The sequence below is a fragment of the Nipponia nippon genome, unplaced genomic scaffold (genome assembly GCF_047370975.1).
Source record: "Nipponia nippon isolate SJK-2023a ecotype South Korea unplaced genomic scaffold, ASM4737097v1 scaffold_19, whole genome shotgun sequence".
Taxonomy (NCBI): Eukaryota; Metazoa; Chordata; class Aves; order Pelecaniformes; family Threskiornithidae; genus Nipponia; species Nipponia nippon.
The window spans coordinates 409,457-433,255 of NW_028262335.1; the positions used below are offsets into that span (position 1 = coordinate 409,457).

The 23,799-nt window shown below is 56.9% G+C and overlaps 1 protein-coding gene across 5 annotated transcripts in view; it reads right to left on the bottom strand.

Annotated features, from left to right (window-relative positions):
• The window catches only part of EPHB2 (EPH receptor B2), a 131,801-nt gene that overhangs the window by 82,900 nt on the left and 25,102 nt on the right, over window positions 1-23,799 (bottom strand). For 4 of the 5 annotated variants that reach the window (XM_087755184.1, XM_087755182.1, XM_087755183.1 and 1 more), the window contains exons 2-3: window positions 10,598-10,662; window positions 5,861-6,545 (exon numbers count right to left, since the gene is read on the bottom strand). In XM_087755184.1, coding sequence (XP_087611310.1) covers window positions 5,861-6,545; window positions 10,598-10,662 — 750 coding nt within the window. Of the gene's footprint in view, window positions 1-5,860; window positions 6,546-6,746; window positions 6,861-10,597; window positions 10,663-23,799 lie in introns of those variants that run through there. The other variant, XM_087755186.1, reaches the window with a different exon arrangement.

The window sequence follows — 23,799 nt, forward strand, 5'->3', positions numbered from 1 at the left end:
TCAACAACCCTGTAGAAAAGGCAGACAAATTCCTGTTTTGTACTTGGGAAGAAGCCAGGTGATGTAATCATCTTATAGGATGATGGTGAAATACTTTCCATTCCAGCAGTAACTCAAGATGTTAAATAGCAGCTACTAAAGTTAAACATTTTTAAATCAGTATGTCAGGATAGCATCTACCTACGAGTTTTTAAAGACATGGCTGATGAACCAGTGGACAACTAATGTTCACTTTCCACACGCCGTGAAGTAGTAAGATGTTTCAGAAATGTAGGAAAAAGCTATTTGTTAAATGAGGCAGTCTTGGCTATTTTAGGACTGCCGCTGTAACATCAGTACCAGTCAAATAAGGATGTGCCAGCTACAGGATTCGGTCAGCGAGGGATTAAAGGAAGGTAGTAATAGTAGTGCCAACCTACGTACATTTATGGAAAACAGATTAGCAAATTAGCCTCGTATGGTTTTTTGATGCAATTACAAGACTGGCTGGGAGAGGTAACGGCGTTAATGCAATGCACCCAAACTTCTGCAGAGCGTTTCCCTCGGTAACACATGATATTTTGATTCAGAAATTAGAGGGTCCACCGACACTGTGGGACATGTTCAATGCATTAAAACTTGGCGAGCTGATACTGCTATGGTCTGAGATCTAAGCAGGGAATGTGCAGAGAGCAGGCCTGTTTCTACTAGAGCCAACAAATTTAGTTCGTGCCTCTGGGCTATTTAACATTTTTATCAATGACCCAGGAGAAAGCCCAAAGCATTCCCAATAAAGTCAGCTGCTGACATGAAAGTTGTAGTGTGGTAAATACTGGAGGTGGTGGGTTCCTGATACACAGTAATCCAGATGCCTCGGTGAGCTGGGCACAAGCAAGGAATGTGCATTTCAGTACAAACCCATGTCAAGTCACACCTCCGGGGACAAGGATGCGGGCCCCAGCGGTTATCTGCTCCCAGTCCCACCAGGAAGGACAAGGGTCCTTCAAAAGCACCCAGAGGAATGCCATTGCCAAAATAGTTAAAGCAAAGGGGGGCTATAGGAAGAGGGAAATCTCAGCATCCCCTCTGGCACTCAGCTGATCACTACGAGCATCCTGCACGTGGGACAGTGGATCTGCCAACAGAAAGGCTAAAGCAGTGCCAAGGGCCGGGAAGAGCCAAAAAAACTGGCTGAAAGCCTTACCAGAGGACCAGGGGCCAAGGATTACTCTTAAACAGGCACAGGGAAAGCAGAGGTGTGGTGATGGACAAAGTTCACCAAGGTCCGAGTGCCAGGCGCAGCCATGGGTAAGAAGGCAGGAGCAACCGCTGGAAGCATTTAACGGGCAATTCTCCATCTCTGGAAACATTTACATCACGATTGGCTGTCTCTGCTCCAGCTCAACTCGGAATGCTTCCTGTAAGAACTTAATTACCCCTAGGGCCTTACAATTTATTGGCTGAGTCCAACATTATCAGTGGAGGCCCAGACTCGAAACAGGCTTGGAGCCATAAATAGCCTCTTATCTTCAAAACATCACGTACTTATGGGACGTGACTGTATGACAGCTAGGACATACCCTTCTCCAGCACATCAGAAAGCTGCTCGCCCCTCCAAGCCCTTAGCACATGCTTGCCTCTCTCCAAAACCCGAGCACAGCACAACTGGGACAGACCCGCACTGCCTCCCACACCTCTGCGATGGAGGAATAGCTCTGGGTCCTCGACACGTGTACGTGCACATCACTGCCTCTGCACCCGCATCCCCAGCACACGGTGGGGTGGTGGCAGATCTGCTGCGTTGGACCTCAAAAGAGCATGTAAGCATAGGCAGGGAAGCCCATCATGGAGCCCACCTGTAGGACACGCGTCTGCAAGGGCACAGCCCTACCAAAACCTACCAGCCAGCCCTACGCAGCCCCAGACTGGGACACCCCACGGACCAGCCCACTACAGCAATAACCCCTTCTCCCTTTAGAGCTGGAATTGGGCTGAGTCAGTGCTGGAGCTGACCTGGGAGTATCCAGCTGGGTGGGTGGTGGAACCGGGCTGTGGTGTTGGCAGGGCTGGACGGGACTGGCACCAGGCTGGGTGCTGGAGCTGGGTCAGGACCCCCACATCCTCCCTCCTGGCTCTGCCCCCCAGGGAAGGAGCAGGAGAAAAGCAGTGCAGGCTCCAAAGGGGACACACTGTTAAGCCCACAGGCTCCCCACAGGGGTGGCCTGGCTCCACCTTGAGCTGGAGAAGACAGGTGGCAGCCTGGATCTTCTACAGACCACCTAGGTGACCAGGTTCCTCCTCTTCCCGGCACATCACCAGCTCCTCTCCTCCTCAGAAACGCCTGTGACCCCAAGGGATGATGCCACATGTCTCTGATAGCAAGAGAGTGTCACCACCAGCTTCTGCAGGGCAAAACCATCCCTTGTTACCATGGCAAGACCAGGACTCCCCACACTCGGCGCTGTACGAGTGCAACAAAGAAGAGGCTGCCCGTTGCAAATGCAGTGATCAGACACATGGGCAGATGTCCTCCAAAGCCGGAGAGGAGCCGGAGATGGGCGCAGGGTTCAATAGCTTAGACCAGCAGCCAGCGGCTGCCATCCCTGAGCGGGCAGAGACCCTTGCAGGCAGCGTTCGTCTACTGTCCAGTCCAAACAGAGAGAGCAGGCAGCACAATAGCTCTGCCTCCGCCGTTGCAGAGGGGAGCCAATGAATAAGGGAGGCAGAGAGAGAAATGCGCTTAATATGCTGCATGGGAGGGACAGGCGGGGGAGAAGGGGGAGGAGGCAGACAAAGAACAGGGAGATGGAGAAAAAAGACGCAGGCAGGGAGCAGGAGAAGGTGAAGCGGGGAGGACAGGGCTGGGCGTACCGGGCTGGGGGAGGCGGTGCGGGGAGGCGCGTGCACGGAGCCCCTCGCCAGCGCGGCGGAAAGGAGCCGGGGAGCGAGCGGAGGAGCGGAGCGAAGAGGAGCGGGCAGCCAGCCCCTCACAGGGCCCTGCGGGATCGGCGAGCAAGGCCCAGCAAAATGAAAATCTCTTAACCACACAGAATTGTTAACTGCCCCCAAATCCTTTTGTGCTGGGGCTGCAAGCTTAGGAGAGCTTAAGCTGTTAGATGCATGAACTTCCTCCATAAATATCCCTTGTGTACACTGCCGTGAGCAGGCTTGCGCTGTACTAGCCAGATGAAAAGCCCAGAGGAGAAAATGAGCAACTCCTTCTAGCGCCTTGCAGCTGCACCGAGGGGCCGTCCATTGCTCGGGATGCCCTTTTCCACTGGGAGCCCTTGGCGGGGCAGGACCAGTGAGCCATGTCCCCCGCACTCCCTGCCACGTCCCGTTTGGGCGACCGAGCCGTGTGAGAGCACTTCACCCTGAAAGCCAGCTCGGATTTGCTTTTGTTTTACTTTTGGAAAGGGGCCCAGATTCCCTCCCACCCCTCAAAAACACGAGAAAACCTGCCGGCCACATGTACGAGTGAGTCCCCCAGTTTGGGCGGCTCGTACGCTGCCTCTGCGGGGACCTGGGGCAAGGACACGACAGGAGGTGGGCAGGGATGCAGCGCTGCAGCCTGCAGGTCCTTGCTGAGCTGAGCTGGGGAGGAGAGCCCTTTCTCTGCCCAACCGAGCCAGGGTGACCAGCCCCTTCCCCAGTCCTCTGTGGGGCTCACTGGGGGTGCTGGGAGAGGACGGGGATGCTACGGCTGTCCTGCCAACTCCATGGCTGGCTCTCTTCCCGCTCCCCACACTTCTTCTCTGGGGGCTGCTGAGGGGAAATGGAGGATGTGTCCCCGTCTGGCACAGCCCTGGGGTCCCATCCAGCCCCAATCACGCAGCCCCACATGGGAAGGGGAAGGGGAAGGAGAAGGGGAAAGGAAAGGGGAAGGAGAAGGGGAAGGGGAAAGCAGCCCGGAGCCAGCTGCCCCACGGAGACGGCAGGCTGCCGGCCACCGCATGATTAATGACGGTGGGGAGCGCGGGGCCGGGCGCACGCCAGCACCGGCTGGAGAAACAGCTGCTGAGGTACCGGACCTCCCAAAATCCTGCTGCTGCGCAGACAAAGAGGAGACTCGGTCTCTCCCTCCTGCTCGCTCCCTCCACCTTGGCCCCCGGCTCCCGCTTGCTCAGCCGCCCCTCCCAGCCCCGCCGGGCCAGGCTGCAGGGACAGGGCTCTGCGTATGGAGGTCCTGGGAGCCCTGGGGCATGCGAAGGGACCGACCCTTGGCTGGGCTGGCAGCGGGACCGGGGAGCCCTGAGAAACCGTAGCTGCATCAGAGCAAAGCACTGTGCAGGGCTGGGTCTGCTCAGGCGAAGAAAAAAAAAGGCTGAGATGGAAAAGCTGACATGAATCATTTTGACTTTCTGGTATTGCTACAAATGCTTCACTTGGGTGTCATAAAACACCCGTCTTCCCTTCGAGGCTGGGATTAGCCAGGCTCCCTTTCCATACTGCGTTGCAGCAGTACTTCTTTGGTGTCCCCATCCCCAGCACCGTCCCTGCTACAGCTGGAGGACACTTGATCACCCCGAGCTCAGTGGGAAGAGATGTTCAGTGGCTCGGTGAGGAGTAGCTCAAAGCACGGATATTAAGTAACACCCCCAGCACATCAGGATGCTTGACGTGTGAGCAGCCCAGCCACCAGCAGAAGATGCGGTGCCCTCTCCAAGGGGACTATCCGACCTGCAGTCCCAACCAAGCATGGCCAGAGACTGTTCGTCCCCCTCTCCAGTGTCTCCATCTCCCCACTCACCAGCACCTTCCCCATGCTTGCTCGGTGCTACCCGGCCACCCTTTCCCGCAACAAGGAAAGAGGAGACACAGCTCCTTCCTCACACTCTTCAATGCCCACCGACATGTCTATAATTGATCTCAGAGAAGCTCCAGCTCTGCTTGGAGTGTGCCAAGGCTATCAAAAGCGTTAGGGGATTTTGATGTTCAGTGGGGACGCAGAGGAGAAAAGTCCATTTGCCAAACGTCACGGTTTGTTCTGTGCATGCAGCCACAGGTGCCCATTAAACATGCAGCTCTCAGGTCCCCACCTCTCTCCCGCCAAGCCCAGCAGCTCCTACCATCCCCAAGCCCACGCATGACTGCAGAGGAGCACGGAGATGGGTTTGGGCACGGTGCTTTCAGGGAGGGTGGTGCAGAGCCTCTCCCTTGCCCAGGACTACATTGGCTCCATGGTGCTTAGCTGAGCTGAGCAGGTGCTCCCAGAGTCTGCGTTGAACATCCACAGGGCAGGAGAACATCTACAGGGCAGAAGAACATCTACAGGGCAGGAGACCTCTGGGAGCTCAGGGGCCAGGCTCAGAGGTGCCCAGGCTGGAGAGGTGAGCCTGGTCCTGAACAGCCCATGACCATGTCCCACCCTGGGCCATTTGCACCTCACCAGGAAAATGCTGCAGACAACTTGCTCCCTCCCACCACATCACCTTTGGGTGCCTGCACTCCCACTCCCCTCAGCCCAGAAGCATTTCAGCCCACGCCAAGGCACAAGGTCCCAGTATTTTGGGAGGTGATTGCAGATCGGTGGCACGCACCATGGTTACACACGTGTCCCTCCAAGACCTGGAGAACACGGAGAGCACCAGCAACAGGCCAGCACCCCTGGATCCAGTGGCTCTGAGGACCCAGAGGTAATGCAGAGCCTCTGTAATGGATGGATGAGCCCGGGGCAGGCATCGAGGAGCTGGGAAAGGAGCCAGCGTCCACACACATGCTCCTCTCCCATGTCCCCGTGTGCTCCTCTCCCACCCCTGCCGAAGGAGGTCGCTCCCAGGCAGCTCATGCAGATCCAGCTGCAAATCCCGACTGCCACCATCAGCACAGCCCACCGGCAGCAAGGCGAGTACACGGAGCGAGACCGAAGGCAGGTGGTTACCTCTGCAGACGGTCCCGTTTTCCACCGACTCATAGCCCGCCCGGCACATGCAGCGGCCAATGGGCACCAGCCACTCGCCGTCCCCGTTGCAGTACAGCTTGATCGGCACGTCCACCTCCTCTGCGTTGGTGATGCACGTCCCCCGGGCTGCCACCAGCGAGGTGCTCTCCGCTCCTGAGAGGGTTTCTTGGAAGACAGCCCCGTTCTGGATCACACGGGGACACTTGCGGTAGAAGACACGGACGGCAATCAAGGACATGCAGCCTCCGTAGTCCTGGAAGGCCAGGTAGAAACCATTCTTGGAGACAGGCCCAAAACTGCGCACCTCGGTGTTAATCTTCATCACCCGTCCACCTAGGTCCACCTGCGAGAAGCTCTCGTCGGCAGCAATCGTGTCCACCTTCATCCAAGGATTCTCCATCCAGTTAGGAAAAGTCTTGGTGGCCGAGTCAAAGTCCGACTCGAAATAGTAGAGGTTAAAAGTCTCCTTACAGGAGCCTGGGACATTAGGGATGCTGCTGCAGTCCCGGACAGAAAATTTCATCTCCACGTGGATGCGGTGCGCTCCTCGCCTCCGGATGTACTTGGTCCGGAGCCAGTTGTTTTGGCTGGATTCAAAGACATTGCACACCTGGTAGGTGCGAATCGTGTTCATGTTCTCGTCGTACCCGCTCACCTCTTCCCACTGCGGAGAGGACACAGAAAGTCAAGGGGCTGCACCAAACTGATGTTCCCCACCCGCCTCGCCTCTTCGCAGCCCCCCGTGTGCCAAGAGGGCCAGCACCAGCTACACCACACCGTGCCCACCCCACCCGCAGGCAGTCCCATCAGTGCCCACCACCTCGCCCCGGTACAGCACCAGCACCACCCTGCAAGCACCCCGTACCTACGCGCCTCCATCCCGTTCCAGCAGGATTTGACCCGCACTGCATGCCGGGCAGGCTCCGCGCCATGGGGACAAGGTGGCCCAAGCCCTCAGCAGAGCCTGGGGGCATCTCGCTGCCAGCAGCACCATGCTCCATGCCTGGATTTATGGTAAAGCATCTCTGCCGGGTGGCAGGGCACGGTGGGGCCATGTACCGCCTCTGCCGGCAGTAATGTCTTTAGCAGGGGCTCTCGCCCGTGGGCTGTACTGTACGGCAGAGCCTCCCAGCAAAGTAACACGATGCCTTTAGCAGATGTGTTCCCACCGGTGCTGCTACGGTTACAGACGTGGCAGACGGGACCTGCTTTCTCAGGAGTGCGTAACGCAGCCGTAAAACCTCCCCGCCGGCTGCAGCCCGAGCACTGGTGCGGGCGGCCGGCTGCACAACGGGCCAGTAGCCAGCGGCCTCTCCCCAGGGGCAGGAGGCCAAGTTTATGGGAGCCTGGCTGACCCCGCTGCATACTCAGAAAGGGAGATGCTGAGCTAGATCCCACTGGTAGCCCTCATCCCTGCCCCTTCAAGGGCCAACATGCTTTGGTGTGCATAGGACCCAGTCCCAGCTCTCCTAAACTGGACCTATGGGATGTCCTACGAGCCGTGGCATGACAGTAACATCCTTCCTGGCAAGACAGCTCAGAGCTGACATATTTCCCCATGGGAAGCTCAGCCGAGCTCCCCCCAGCTGACTACCAGCTGACTCTGCCAGCTCCGGAGGAGTCTTCACAGAGCTCAGGGCTGCTGTGACATCTCCTGGCCCTGTCCAGCTCCCTGCCCTTTCCCCAGGCTGTTTTTTTCCAAATCATTCAGTGCTCATTGTTGTCTCCATCCTCTGTAAGATGGGGAGACTTCAGGGCAGCTGATACACCAGGCAAGGGCAGAGCTGCAGCCTGCAACCGGCGACCACTCCTCTGCGGTGTGCGAAGATGGGAAACGGTCTTTGTGGGAGAAGAACCTTTCACTTGGCTCACCAGAGCATCTCCCCCAGCCCAGACCTTGCCGGGGGGCAGAGCATCTCCCCCCGCTGCACCCTCCCCACCTGCAGCACCCTCGTGATGCTGGCAGTAGGGACCAGGGTCCAGCTAGCGTGTGACACAGTCCCAGCCAGCTGGAACGGCTTCTCATGAACTCGTTCATAAACCTGCTCAAGTGGAAGCCGAGCTGTTTCCCACGGACGTAAAACCCCAAGCACAACCCTGCCCTGGATGCGGGATCGTGACACCCAGGGCAGGGCGGCAGCACAGCCAGCGCTTCCAGCCCAGATTCAGCACCAGTGCCAGGACCGAGCCCCGCAGGGAAAACCCCGCAGGAGCAGAGCACCCCCAGCCCCTCGGCCTGCAAACGGCCTCACAAGGGCATCCAGGACTGCAGGGGGAGGCTCACAAGATGGGAGACAGATTGCTCCTCGCACATCAAGGCTAACAGCCCAACAGAAGGCTGTCAGGGAAGATCCCCAAACAGCTCCAACCACTTCTGATTGGCAGTGGCTGCAAATCTGCTGCCATTGTTGGGGGAGGAGGAGAGCATCCTCGCAAAACGCAGGGGGAGCATTTGCTTTATTTTCCAGAAATAAATTTGGTGTGGTAGTGGAAAATTGCAGGATCTCCCCATTTTGTAGGGCACCAGTTGGGAGGGGGGTGAAGGAATCAAGGACAAGGCAGAGGGAAACAATTCCTTCCCTTGCCCTGCCGCTGCAGTCGCTCTCCCTCGCCTGGACCACTCCTGACACCCACTCTGGAGCAGCATGTCAGCCACCAAGACCCAGGGGTGCCCAGTACCTGCCCCGTCCCCACCCACACCGGCACAGCCCCCAGGGAGGGCTCGGGACACGAGCCTGAAGAGCTCAGCCTGGCCAGGCAGGAGCAGCACGCGGGGGGTGAACAGTGGACGGCGGAGACAGGGCATGAGGACACCTACGAGCGGCACAGGAGCTCCACAGCCAGGAAAAGAGCAACTGTTTGGGCTTTCAGCTCATTAATAATAACCAAAGAGACAATAAACAGGAGAAGCACCCGGCAGCTTTTGTCTTCCAGGTGATGCTGGCTGCACCCAACTTTGCTGAAGCCAAGCCACCCATGGGTAAGATGCCCTGCCTTGTCCTGGCAGTGGGCACAAGGCCGCACTGGGAGAAGCCACGAAGGCACTGCAGCATCAGCACCCGTGACATGCAGAGTGCAGGGCACGACGCGTGCCCCGTCCCTCCAGGGACCTGCCCGGAGGTGGGGACGGAGGTGATACCCACCAGCAACGCCAGGGCTGCACTGGACTTTCCAGATGGGCATCTCCATCCTGCTGGGGACAGGGGACCTGGGAGCACCCCGGGGACCAGGCTGCCTGCTCAGGACCCCCAGCATCCTCCCGCATCCCTGCGGCAGCGAGCAGGGGGCTCCCGAGCTCCCTTTTCTCAGCTGGGAGAGAAAGTCACCCTTGTGCACCAGCCCCTGCGCTTCCTCGATGCTTAGTTAGAAGCCTCTCCCTTTCTCCTCGCTCTCTAATTAACATGCCGGGAGCTCAAAAGAAGGCGGCAGCACAATAATACGGGGAGACGGCTTCCAGCAGGCCCAGGCCTCATTACCGCAGGGCTGGGGAGCCGGGAGCAAGGCATGCTTTACATATGGAAACACCGCAAACAAGAAAGGCTGGGCAAGGAGAGAAAAAGACTTGACCTTTGCTCCCGCCTATTGTGCACCCATCATCCCCCTTCGGCGGCCAGGCCGGCGCTGGCGGGGCGGCCGGGCTCGTGGGCGGGCGTGGGGCTTTATCATGGTGATGGGGGACCGGTGCCGCGAGCGCCCGCGCCCCAGCGCGGTTGGGCGGCCAGGCTGCTCAGGAGCTGGGTTTAATCTCCCCGATGGAGGCTTTTCTTGGCTGTTTCTTTTCTTCTGCCAAGTCAGCTCGGGGAGGGGGCTTGCTGTCAGCCCCGGGGTGAGGTCCACAGAAACGTCTTCATCCAGCCCCCACGGAGGGTGGATGGAGCCTGAGCTACCACCTCCGCGCATGGGGATGGGAAGCATCTCCAGAGTTTGGCCAGGCTGGATTGGGCCACTCGAGCCCAAGGGAGCAGGCTGGGGGTATTGGGCACTGGGGCTCCACGCTGCTGCCGGCCACCGCAGCCAGAGCAGGGCGAGATGCTCTGAAGCACCTCGATGCCCCATGCAAACCCCGTGGGACAGGGAGGTGGCTGGGGCCACTCCGGTTTTGTCGTGAGCGGAAGGGTGCAGAGATGCACTGCCTTGTCTAAGCTCTTCTTTAAAGGAGCCTGTTCTGGGTGGTCTTGGGATGTGGCTCAGGGGACTCTTGGCACCAGTAAAGCGGAGGGACAGTTGCTGCTGAGCCAGCAAATGTCCCTCCATGAGATGCCAGGGATGCTGGACGGTCATTTCAGGGCTCAATCAAATGGCTGCTGTGGGTGCAACCTCGCAGGCCAATGCCCTCATCCTTTTCTGCTACAAGTGACCGGCAATGGGATAACAAGTGAGCTACTGGGGACAGACAACGGTGGCCTTGGCATTTCATTTCTCCTTCTCCATGATTTTTAACTGGCTGCAGGCTAGCTTTCGGATAGTATGATTCCTCCAACATCATGTTGGCCTGATGCTGTAGGGTAAGGATTACACTCCCCCAGTACCAGGGTAGTTTTTGTAAGCGTCACCTCCTAGAAAACTACTGGAAACCTCAACTGTCATCCTCTCTTGTGCTCTTCACACTAGACCTTTTCACATGGCCAAGGCACTCTGCTTCAGTGGGTGACGTCCACATGCAGCAGGAGACCCCACACCAGGCTCTGGCCCCCATAAAGCGACAGGATAACTCACCCCCGAGGGAGGATGCACCGTCCAGCCCAGCTCTGCCGTTGCTGTTGTGGAGTCCATCAGCGTCTCTGCAGGAAGAAGGTGAAACAAGGAGTCAGTGGCCGTCCGGTGAATGGCCTGAGGCTTGCGAAGGGGAAAGAGGTGGAGAGGAGCCAGCCCAGGACTGCAGCCATCAAGCCCAGCCTGCGCCGAGCCCTCTGGCCAGCTCTCAGCCGGGAAGGAGCCTGGCATCGGGGTCTCTCCACCAGATTTGCTTCCCCATCCATTGCCTATTGCTACCTGGCCCCCTTGTCTCCTGCAATGCACGGGGGGACATGCTCTTCCACCCACCAGCCCAGCTGGACTTTCCTCCTCAAAATCCAGGATCAGGGTACCACGTCCCCGGAGCAGCTCTGCTGCTGCAGACAAGGAGCCCAGCCTGAGGGGGTTTCCTCCCTCACCTTCCAGTTTCTTTTGCAAAAGCGGGATATTTGTTTCTCAGCCTTTTGCATGGTAGGCAGAATCCTTGGAGATGCGGTAGCGCACGGGAAGGAGCAGCACTTTTAGGACTTAAAAGTACTAAAAAATTAAACCAACGTTAAATCTGGTTTTCCAGGCGATTTGGGCTGAAGTAGGTCAGGAGATGCTACCACCGACCAGCACAGAGCAGGGAAAGTCTCCCTAAGCCATGCGGCAGTGAAGTCTCCTTGTCCTTTCTACAGCTCATTACGCTTCCAGCACTGAAGTCTTTTTCCACCCCAAATAGTTACAGGTTGGCCTAACCACACCACACGAATGGCATGAGAAGGGATGCTCAAGTTATGGTCCCCCAGTCCCTGGGCTAATGTGTGTAGGTGTTCCCCATCCAGCATGGGAACAGGCCGGCCGCCCCGTCAGAAGCACACTGGACAGGCACTTCCATGAGTGGTTTCCACAGTCTGACTATTTGTCCTTCCTCCAGGTCTGCGGTCGCACCCTCTGTTGCAACACGAGGACTTTTCTGCACCTTGCCCAGTGCTGATGTTTTGAAAAAACAGGACAATATTCAAGCATTTAGGAAATGGGGTTTAGAAATCACCCCCAAAGGCTTCCACACACCAAGGCTGCACACGGGAAAAGCGTGATGCTTGTGGGACAGACTGTGCAGGCCAGCACACAGTCAGTGATTCTGTGGCCGAGACCATGGTGATGCCCACAGAAGAAATTATGTGCCTCCGCGCCGCAGAGAGGATGTGCATCTGCCCTGGATCCCAGCACACGCACTCGGGACGCCAACCGCATTTGCAGGGATGCTGGAAGGCATCCATCGCACGCACACACGAGACACAAACCCAAAATCCAGCTTGCAGCTTCACTTTCCCCGCCCTCCCAAGTTACTGCAGGACTGGCAGGGAAAGAGGCCAGCTTTAGGGCTCTGCAGCTCTCAAGAAAAAGCACCTTATGGTCAAGATGTACACCCCCTCCGCGTCAGCACTGAGAGCGCTCAACCAGGAGAACCTCGACGCAATCGAGATCTCCAGCCACCATCCTATAACCCCACCAACGGTGCCAGTTCCCATGGCCACAACAGGGATGGACGGTTACTGGCTGTAACCGCGTCCTGTTGCTGCTCCTCACCAAGCGTCCTGCCCCGAATCCCCCAAAGCATCTCCACCTTCTCCACTTCCACTACGCTGAACAAAAATGAAGAAAGAAAAGCTCGGCCTCGAGCAGACCCATCATTTCAGAGACAAGCCTGGATGCAGAAACGACTGCTCTTCAGCCTCCCAGCAGCGCACGTGAACTCCCCTTTTCCCATCGGCACGCCAAAAAGTGCCTCGGTGCAAATACGCTCCTTGCACCTACTTCTGGCAGCAAATCGTTTTCAGACTGTGGGTTGTTCGTTACTCCTGGTTAGAGCCAGCGGTTTCCAGTTCACAGGAAACCAGGATTTCAAAATTTGGTTTTATTCCAAAAGTAAAAAGCAAAAATAGTTCTTTTCAAATTTTCCCACTAGGAAGAGTTCTGGAAAACAGCTAGTCCCGAAATGTTGTCATTCAGATTTATGAAATTTCTTTTTAAACTGAATATTTGTTTACATAGTTCAATAATAGTGTTTATTTTATCAGAGGATCTGGCTTTTTCATTAAAACACCAGTGGCACTTTGATCTGAAAGGAAAACAACATTTTTCACCCAGTGCTAGCTAGAAGCTGCATTACTTTAAAAAAACCCTTAAATTTGTTACTTTATCTTAACTATCAATGACTGGTGCATAGTAAGTATATTAATAGCAGTGACTATAATGTAAAAGAAGATACGCTCTAAAACGGTAGAAACAATTCCCCAAATAAAAAGAATATTTTGAAGCATTTTGCCTTTTTAAAAGCCTTTTATTTAATGAAAACTCAGCGCAACGGCAACGTTGTGCTCGGTGCGTTACTGCGGAGCACGCGGCCCACGGCCCTCGCCGCTGCCCCTTCTCCTCGGCTGAAGAACTGCGCCTCTCCTTGGAGCTACACCTCCACCCCAGCTGGCCCAAGGACAGCCTGTTTTGACACAAGACAAGGAGGAGTAGAAATTTGCAGGTTTTAAGCAGGTTTTTCCAATGGTCAATTATCTCCTCATAAAAAAAAAATCTTCCATTAATTTTAGTCTGAATTTACACTGCTCAGCTGCCAGCTATCAGATTCCCTTTTACTGGCACAAAGACTCTGCTATCCTAAAACTCTTTCCCTCTCGTGGTGCTTAAGGGTGGCAAATGAATCACCTCCAAGATAACTAAATTAGCTGAGCTTCTTTATTCTTCCACCCTAAAATGGGTTCCTTTCTTTGAGACTCCTGTTTCTCAACCGTCTTTGTGTAGGGTGGACCCCAAGACCGTGATCCCCATTGCACACAGCTGTAACATCCCAGTGCTCCCCTTTTTGCACAGCTTTTCTACCAAACTGCTGCCCTGTCTGAAGGGCATTTGGGGATGGGTTGGCATGTCAGCACTCAGCAGTAGGTGCCTGAATTACAGAAAATTGTGAATAACTGGTCCCCATGAGTCACAGTGAACCTGGTTAGCTGCACTGACTGCAAAAGGGGATGCGAAGCCAGGATGGGTTTCAATGGCTTTGCTCCATCATCCATTGATGGCTGACTTCAAAACACCTTATTGCCCAAATTACAGCCTGCCCCAGAGGTGTCTTGCCCAGGTGGCCAGGAGCACCGCTCACGTTCTACCTGAGGTTGAGGAGACCACGTGGTCCTCCAGGGAAGACCACTGTCTCATCCCTGAGAAGTGTCTTATTGCCAGACAAAAGAAGTGCATTAATTCATTTCTCCAGCAAATAAAATCAGGAGCGATGTCCAACATATCCCTCATCTGCAGGGACTTCTCTCTGCCTCTCTCCCAGGCTCAGACCTGCTCAGATCTCCACAGCAAGAAGGCAGACTGCGGTGGGAGGAAGGCCTCATGAAGACGCAGCCAAGCCCTGCTCTGACATCCCATCCTGAAAGTGCTGGCACGGAGTCCGACCGAGCAACCAATAAACCAGGAAGGTTTAAGAAAGCAAGACAAGGCCTTACCACCCACCTCAGCCGTGCAAGAGAGGCTGAGATTCCCCCATTCCCCCGGGGTCTGTTCCTCCTTCAGCTGGATGGTTTTTTATTGCTGCAGGGGGACTGCGGAAGCTCATCAAAGAGGAGTTTGCAAGATGATTGATTGTGGTCTGCAAGGATCTACACCGGGAGAAAGTAGCAGCAACCAGAGCTCCTTAGCCTGTGAGGGAAACTGCAGCTACAGCTTTGCCTGGGAGCTGAAACCAGTAAGACACATGGAGAACAAGATTCAATTTTCCCAGGGAAGGTAATTGCCCCTGAAGAGTAATTGCCAAGAGGAGCAGATCTTGCACTGTTTGCATCCTTCCCCATCCCGGGTGAGCTGGAGAAGCATGCGTTGCAGGAGCACGCACTGGGCAGGAGGTCGCCTTGGTTCGTTCTAGCCATCAAGGTATGATAGCCAAGGAGATACCCACGGACATCTCTGAGTGCGTGGGTGACTCCAGGCACCAAGACATCAGTCGTACAGAGTTCTGCTACAGGTGCGAGCCCCACACGAGGCGTGATAAGCCCCAAGGAATGGGAACCCACCATACTCCAAGGCAGCTCCTCCACCCGCAGCAGTCCCAACGGGACTCAGCCTCTTCCAACTTCTGCACCCACGGTGACCCGTGGTGGGCTGCCATGGCCATATCTCACCCAGCAGGTGTCCTGATCCTATCTACGGGCTGCCCCATGCTCACACCCTGCTCCAGGCACCCAACAGGACCAACTCCTGGGCTGGGAACAACAAAGACAGACCAATTTCTGGATGGGCAACCCTAAGACCAACTGTTAGCGCCCTGCCAACCATGGAGAGGAGAAGGTGCCTGCTTCAACCAGCAAACTCGGCAGCTTCGCTCGCTGTCACAGCCAATGCTTTCACAGTGCCAAATAACAGGGTGCGGGGCTGGTGCCTCGGCAGCCCCATAAAGACCCCTCCTGGCACCCAGGACAGAGCAACCCCCCGGCAATGACAGTGACGCCATGGAGCAAAGCCACGTGGGAGAGGCAGGGGTGGGTGTCTGGCCCCCGGCCCATCTCTGGTGGCTGGCGATAGCTGCAGCTCAGTGAAATGCTCTCTCCAGAGCAGCATTTTCTCAATATTGTTGTTTGTGTTCTTCCCTCCCGCGTGTTTATCTGCAGATTCACATGCTACCCACGGCATTATAAATAAACCTGCAGCTGCTCAAAACCAGCAGACGCAACTCTGGCCTGCTTCCCACCAGAAACCGCGCTGCTCCCCACGGGACGGTTAGGAGATAAGTGCCTGTCCTTTTCACTTTGAAGATGCTTTCAATAAGCAACTTTCTGCCAGCGCTGGGGCCCATCACCGGCACTGCTGCTTGCTACGAGGGCATGCCAGGGCTCCGGCTCAAGCACTTGGCATCTCAAGATGCATCATCACCACCATACCACCACCTCCAGATGCTGAACAGCGACGCTAAGATGCCGTCAAGCTGATGATCTGCTATGCCAATGACCTGGGTGGGGACTCCTACGCTTCTGCGTGGTCTTCACCAGGACTGAGACTGGTGGGCAGGCCTGGGAGGGAAGGACAAGACTGGGATCATTCTGGGTGCTGGCAGGGGGATGGCCAGGACTGGGGATGGAGAGTGACAGGACCAAGGGACAATGGCAGAGGCTGGAGGGGCAAGGGATTAACAGAGGAGCTGTGCACGTTGCAGACACACTTCTCTCTGTCCGGAAAAATAACTTCCATGGAGTTTTGCCAATTTAGACCAATTTAGAGCATCTGGCCCTGAGTTTCTCAGAAGTCCTGGCAAATCCTTCACATTCACAGGCTCAAAACTCATCCAGATAAAGAAACAGCTGGACAAATAAATAGCCCCACAGATAGCTGGAGCCTCCACCCTCATTCTTCCACCCACAACTTTTTCCCTTCCCCTTTCACTTCTCACGCCAGCTCCTCCCTCAGGGTAGGAAACTTGCCAGCATTTTAAACCTGGTACAATATTACTAACACAGGGAGCGAGCTTCTGACCCAGGATCGCATCAGCTCTGGACAGTGCTGGACGTGCAAAGCAAGCAAGAAGTTGCCCAGACCTCTCCGACGGGCTGGAAGCAAAGTCATCCCAAGGCAGACACGGTGGGAAGACCGTGCCTCGTCTCCATCTCCCAGACATGACCTGGAAGCCCACCTAATGCACCTCATCAGATCAGTCCAGGCTGGAGGGATACTGCAGAGCGGGCTCGGTGCCCGAGCCCAGCCGGGTGGAGCAAGAGCAGCTTGGGACAAACTCCTCCGCGCAGGCACATGGGCTCCTGAAACTGCGTTTCCAGCCTGGCCTCAGGCACAGCCACCGCATCCCCATGCAGGGGGGGCGGCTAATGAGAAACCCGTCTGTTCCCCGCCCCGAGGAGCCCTTGCCGCAGATCTGTTTACCCTTCCAGAAGTTGAAAGGCCCCTCTCTGCCTCCTGTGCTTTACTGGAGCCTTATTATAATATTTTTGCCAGCAAGAGCTGAGAGGGGCTGAGCAAACCCAGTGGCCCTTCTCTGCAGCCCCGAGCTTTGCTTTGCCTGGCCGATGGCCAGCGGAACAAACTGAAACCCAATCCCCCCCCGGCCGACCCGCTGGCGCAGGAACAGCACGCTGCATTGTGAGCCGGTGGCTACAGGATATTTTGGATACTTCACTCAGGGATCCACTTAAACTCCAAGAGGGAGAGTGATTGATAGGGAGCGAGAAGAGGCAGTTGACTGAGCTGGGACGGCGACTGCCAGCATCCCACCCCGCACCCAGAGCCCCAAAGGCCACCCCAAGGGCAGCCATACCAGGTCATGCCAGTGGTCCCAGTGCTGCGGACCCAGCAGACAGATACCTGGTCATTCAACACCCTTCCCTGAAAAATTAGGTCCAGACAGACTCAGACACCTAAGAATAAGAGTGATGTCCACCATCTCCATCATCCAGAGCACCTCTGACCTGCCAGCCAGCCCCCCAGTCCTGGGGGCTAGCAAGGCACAGAGCAGGGAGGCCTGAGCCCAGAGATACCGCACAGCGCTGGCAAGGGAAAGATGTCACCACTTTTGGGGAGCCATGGAGCCTTCCTGGCCCTTCAGTTCACCAGGACGTCAGCCAAGCCCACCTGCAAGCCCTGTGAAACAGGAGTCAGCCCCAGAGCCAGCAGCGGAGCAGGGAACGGTGCTGGAAGCTGGTAGGGCTCAGCAGTGCCTGCTGGGACGCCTTCACCCATCTACTGGGTGATGCTCAGCTTCTTGTGATGCTCAGATACAGGCCTGGTGTCAAACAAAGGGATGTCCCCAAGACACCCTGCCCTTAGCACAGCAGTCCAGCAACCCCACTGGAAATTCCCCCTGCGTTTTTCTGCACTTTACCAGGGGAGCTGCCACGAGCTGGGCTGTGCTCGCCCCATCCCCACCTAGAGCTCACCCTTCCCCTCATCCCCCACACCCTGTCTGACCATGTGCGTCACCGGACCCATCCTCAGGGGACCAAACCCAGGGCTGATGCTGCTGTGCAGAGACGGTGGGGGGGGGGGGGGGGGCGGCACTGAGGCCCTTGGCTCCCAACCCTTGCTGGACTGGGAAATAAGGAAAGCAGGGCTTGGAGCAGAGCTGCACCCGGCCATCGGGCATGCAGCATGCCAACGGGTGAGCCAGGAACCAGGGCCAAGCACGGCCACGACCCAAAGCAGCACACTGGGAGGAGCAGCTTCACAGCAAATCTTCCCAGCCCCTCTTCTCCCTCTTCCGAAGCCATCGGCCATTTCAGGCGTTGCCCAGCATGGTGCTGGCTGCTCCACTGCTGGAAAGCTCAAAACCAAAGGGAAAGCCCAACCTGACAGCCCCAGGGGGCCTGCAAGTCATCCAAGCACATGTCCTGCTTTCTAAGCACCCAACTGACCATCAGCCCATCCAGACACCGCCACTGCCAGGCAGACAAGCGCTAAGGATTGCCCCTCTCATCTGCCCACCCAGCAGGGACACGGCCCAGCTCTGGCTCTCAGCTGAGAGGGGCTGGGAATTCAAATTTCATGATCTTTCAGCCTGGGGCCTCTGCTGAAGAAGCAGGTTAAGCTGGGTGTGAGGGAGGACCACGCTCCATTCGGCTGCCACACTGCCCCCAGTCATCGCTGCAGATGCATCCTCTCCGGCCCCAGTTTCCTGACACCGTCTGCCCCAGAGGTCAGCAGAAACCTGATAACCCCACCAGAGACCCCAGAAAGCTGCTCCAGCAGCATCAAGGACCCACGGTCCTTGCTGGCAGCATCTGTCCCAAAAGGAGCCGGGACTTGTAGGTGGTCCGAGTTCAGCCGAGGGCAGGCTGCCAGGAAGAGACAATGCAGATGCTAAATGCCAGTGAGCAGGGGCCCTCCTGCTGCTGCCGGGAATGCGGTAGCCACACAGAGGAGACACAGATGCAGACGTTTAACAGCCATTGCTACTGTCAGCGCTAATGACTCGGTCCCTGCAGTGGCACCGACCCCACCGTCTGCAAGACACCTTGCAGGAGGGAACCCCAGGGTTACGCAAGCGTTTTTCCTCACCCACATCCAGCCTCATCCACCCCATCAGGACAGTCCAAAAAAGACTAACTTCCCCACCGAGCCGTCTCCCAGGAACATGGAGTGGGACCATGTCCCTCCTGACAGACTCCAGGTCCCTTTTCCTCTCCAGGGGCAGCAGGGACACTCTGGGAGGTTGGAGACCCCATGCTCACAAGCTCTTTCTGCAGGTGCTCCAGCCCCGAAGGAGCCGGCAGCCCCAGTCCAGCTGTTACCATGGCATAGCCACCATAAGGGGCTGACCCCGTAGCACGGATGGACACATGGCCACCACTGCTGGAGCCCAAACACAGAGCCACTACCAATGGTGTGCAGCAGCCGACGCAACATACGGGTCCTGACTGCAGCATCTGGGGGAAAGAGTCGTTTTATAACATAATAACCTGCTCCCACCACCGTGGTTGGGGCCAACTGGTACAAGGTACAATGCCCAGGATGCAGGGCCACACCACCTAGTCCCCTTGATACCCCAGACCCACTCTCCTGTATCCCCGGGCACAGGGGCAAGGTGACCTCAGGAGCTTTGGGACGCAGCAGGAAGCCCAGAGGCTGCAGAGCATCACCAGGGAAAGGGCACGTGCTCGGCTCTCACATGACCTCCATCCCTTTTCCCCACTAACCCCTGCCCATCATTCAATGTGATGAGCGTTGAGGGGACCAGGAGATCCAGGGGAAAGGATGAGGGGACCAGGAGGTCCGGGGACGGGACATGAGCCCAGGGCATGGCTTTCTGGCCAGCTCTGCCTCCCCTTCCCCCTGGGGCCAGTGCCACCCGCCACCCCCACCCGGAGCGGGGACAGCGTGCACAGCGAGCCCCCGTCCCACCTCCCAGCGCTGCTGGCACTAAATGAGGTTTTGTCACCCCGCATGGTGGCGTGGGCTGCAAGCAAGTTGTTCCCAGCAGGCTCCGGAGCCCTGCTCAGCATCCCAATTGAGCTATCCTTAATGGGCTTCAATTTTAATTTGCTTTTATTGGAAAACACAGATGGTGACCCCCCCTCTCCCCCCCGCCCGAACATATACAGGGTAATAACATTTACGGGGGAAAGATATTATCTCCACACACAGCCAAAGCTCTAGCAAAAGCCCCACCACCACGCAGCGACGCGCAGCTGCGCCGCACAGCCCTGTGCCTGGCTTGTAAAGGCAGGGCCACACAGAGCCGCTGGCACGGCAGGGGCAAGGGGAGGCAGGCCCAGGGTCCAGCGAAGGAGAATTAAAGACCAGGACTAGCCCTGGCACAGCCAAATAAGTCTGGCAGATTAACCTGGTTAACTTCTTCCATGACCGGGTCTTTGCAAAGCAATGTGGGGAGCTGCCCGAAGCAGAGGGATGCCCAAAGCTGCTGTCCAGGGCTGGAGGGCTGCGCTGGTGTGCCCATCCCACCCGACCCAGCCCCTGCCTGCAGCCCGGACGGCTGCTCTGAGCACCCCTGGCTCCAGCCAGTCCCCTGCAACAAGTTCATGTCAGAGCTCAGGGCGGCTGCAGGGAGGTGACAGCAGCACAGGGACAGGCAGGGACAGGCAGGCACTGCTGCACAGGCAGCCAGGCTACACCAGTCCCCCAGCAAAGAATAAGCATCAAGCAGCCCTCGACTTGCGCCGCATGCGTCCAGGCACCCAAACACCGGTGCCCGCAGATGCTCCCGCTCCTCCGGCACTGCTGGTGCTGCCACGCAGAGCCCTAGATCCCCTTTCACACCCCCTCCGCCGCCGAGCGCGCAGAGCACGTGGCTGAGCGGGGATGCCCTCCACCGCGCACGTCTGGCTCCGTGCATCTACCTGACAGCCAAGTATTCCTGCTTTTCACTGTTTTTACTGACAGGCTGTAAATGTGCTTCTGGTTGGCAGCTCCAAGCGGGAACGGCTTGGGAGGAACCGCAGGGCCAGCTGCAGGCTTGTTTTTGCCAAGCCACAGAGGGATGCCCCATGCCCTGGGCTGGCCGTGGCAGCGGGGGGCTTCGGATCAGGCCCCCGGCCACAGGAAGCCTCTCCCCGGGAGAGACGCAGGAAATCCCAAAATCCCTACAAGGAGCTTGGCTTCCTTCTTAGACCCTCCAGAGGCCAGAGCATCTCTCCGCCTCCATCCCTTTGGTATCTCCAGGGGTTTGCTCGCAGCCACGCCAGGAACGCAAACCCTGCATCCCCTCCGGGCCCCCCCGCTGCAGATAAAGCCAGAGCGGAGCTGGTAGCTGCAGGCAGTGGGTATTTTTAGTGAGCTGCAAATGCTTCCTTCCTTGGGAAAACCCCATCTTCAATACCTCACCACAGAGAGGGCTTCCTCTTTCACGCCCAGCTAATTCATTACACACTAACACGACCTCCCCAGGCAGCAGAGTGAACCAAGGGGATGCTCCACCAGTGGATGCCGCAAGGCTCCTGCTCGCTGGTGGCCCTGCCCAAGTGAGGGACGTGCTCCATCCATCCATCCATCACAGCGCTGCCCATCCGGCAGGAGCCGGCCGGCTGCCCTCCGTCGGGAAAGGGCATCCCCGAAGCAGGCAGGAGATGGGCTGTGGGACTGCAAGGAGAGAGAAGCCCCTCCGGGGCTGAAATCTCAGGCGTGACTTGCATCTGCACTGCAGCAGAGCTGCCATCACCCACAAGGGCTGCATCGAGGAGCCAGGGGACCAAGGACCAGCACGGGAGTGGGGAACGTCCACGCCAGGACGTATCTGCAGGTCTGCAGACCAGCCTGGAGAAGGTGGCAGCAGCTTATGAACCAGCTCTGCTGCTCACGGGGCTGGGGGAGAGCACACGCCAGGGTCCAGGCTGCCACTGGGATGGGATCCTGGAGACCCCAACGCTTGTGCAGACTCATTTCCGTCACAAAACTAATACAACCGATGCGGGTAATCGCAGAATTAAACCTCATTTTGAGAGCTGAAGACGAGGGCATCAATGAACCGAGGATGAGCAGTTGCATAGGTAGAGACAGCCATAATCCGGTTACACGTATGTGGGAAGAGATTTTTGCACTCACCAAAAAGAAAACACACCCGGAGGTGGAAAAGGGGCAATTTCCAAAAGTTAAAAGGGATTATTAGCAAAAATTGATTAGGGGGGAAATGTAAACAAAAACAATGGAGAGTAATTACAGCTAGCTTAAGAAGGCTTTGCCAAAATCTCATAAATCTGCGATCATAAAAGAAGGCGTCTTTAGCTAAAAATTATCTTGGCTTTGAATAAAAGAAAAAAATTGCAGTAAAAATAAACATATTGTATAAATTAAAACCAGGGGAAGCTGGCAGCAGTGAATTAGCAGTTATAAGATGCAGACAGTTGCGAAAGGATGTATCAATGAAAAAATCGACTGCCAGCAAACATAAAGGAGAGAAAAAGAGGAATTTTTAAATACACCATAAGCAAACACAACCAGAGCTGTGGAAAGGCAAGTCCACAGGGAGGCTCAAGTGTGAAGTCAGGCAGCAAAGGCAGGTGCCCCAGTGCACTGGGCAAAACCAAGGGCAAGGCCAGGAGGGACGAGCGGACGTGGCAGCTCCAGGCTGGGGACCAGCGGTGACCGGGGACGCTGAGAGCCACGGACGCGCCTGCGACCCCTCTCGCTGGCAGCACCGCACTGCCCCGGGCGGCTGCTTGCCCTGTCCCATCCAGGAGCGAGGGATGTGCAGCATTGGGGCCGCGTTAGCAACTTTAGAGTTGTTTCCTGATAGCAGCATCATCCCCAAGACAACTCCCAACTGCTCTCAAGCAGCTCCTTCGTGCAGTCAGCGGAGCCCCTACAGACCTGCGGGGCAAGGACAGCCCCAGGACCATCAGCTCTCCTCTCCCCTTCCAACACTTTTTGCCATGCACCAAGCAGGGATGGTGCAGTCTGAGGATGAGGAATGATTTCGCAGCATCCCACAGGGCTGGTGGAAAGGAGCTCTGGGGTCTCGGTCCAGCCCCATCCCTGCCACGAGACCGGGGCAGCCGGGGCTTTGCCTAGCTGAGCCTGGGAGAGCTCCAGGGATGGAGATGCCCCAGTGCCCCACTGCAAAGTGATGCAGACATTTCCAGCTGCTCAGCAAACCCTTCCCGGACCGGGAGGATGCCTAAAGCACGTGGTCCAGGTGCTGCCTGCAGAGTGGCCACAGTGGCTCTACAAGTACTGCTGCAGGATCTGTCCCAGCTCCCTGGGTATGATCGCCAAACCCTGGGAGGAGAAACAACCTGTCGGCTCTGCAAAAGCCACAGCAGTCACCTCGATATCAGGTGACATCTTGGCAGGATTCAAACCAGAGATGCCCAGGGCGTTAGCGGAGCAGCCGGAATGTAGGACAACACAGCAAGCATCGGTGAGGGCGGATCCAGTGCCGAGAGCTCTCCAGGCCAAAACCCAGGCAGTTCAGCCCCATGCTGCGCTCTTACTTCCTTGCTTTGCACCTCAGATGCTTTGTCAAGGAGGCGCAGCAATGGGGACATCCCCCAAGCAAGCTTTGAGGATAAAAGCAGCAGAGGTACCAGCATGGATGTTGGCCAGATGTAGCCCAGGGTTCGTGGCTCCTCTGCATCCCGCTGCAGGGCTGGTGCCACCTCCAGCCAGCACAGACAAGCACAAGCCATCAGGAGTGCCCTGCGGGCAGCAGTCGAGGTGGGGAAGGACAGACCGCTGCCACCACGATTCTGCAGTGGGGAAGGCCCCTGTTTCACTGTCTTTTCTCACTGTGGGTAAAAGCCCCTTGCACGGATCACAGCAATGCCCAGCTCTTCCAGAGCACGCCTGTGCAAGGAGGAGGTATCGCTCTTCCCCACTGGCTGGGAGGGAAACTGAGGCAGGGAGCACTCCCCACTGCCTGCCCCAGGATGCTCCAAGGCTGGGGAAATCACTCAGCACAAAGCACCTTGTCCCCTTGCAATGCGTGGTTTTGGCCTGGCACTGATCAGCACCCCTGGACCGCTCCAGCACATGACACTGAAGTGACGCCACGGCGGTCGGCACTGCCCGTACAAACCCAGAGACACACACGCAGCAGCAGGCACCTGTGGACCCTGCAGGGAAGATGTGTCCTCGGGACAGGCTGTGTCTGCACCCTCTCCCCTGCACCCCAGACCTCCAGTGCTCCTTGCATGGGTGCCCAGTGGGGACTCCAGAAGGATCCACCCGTGGCA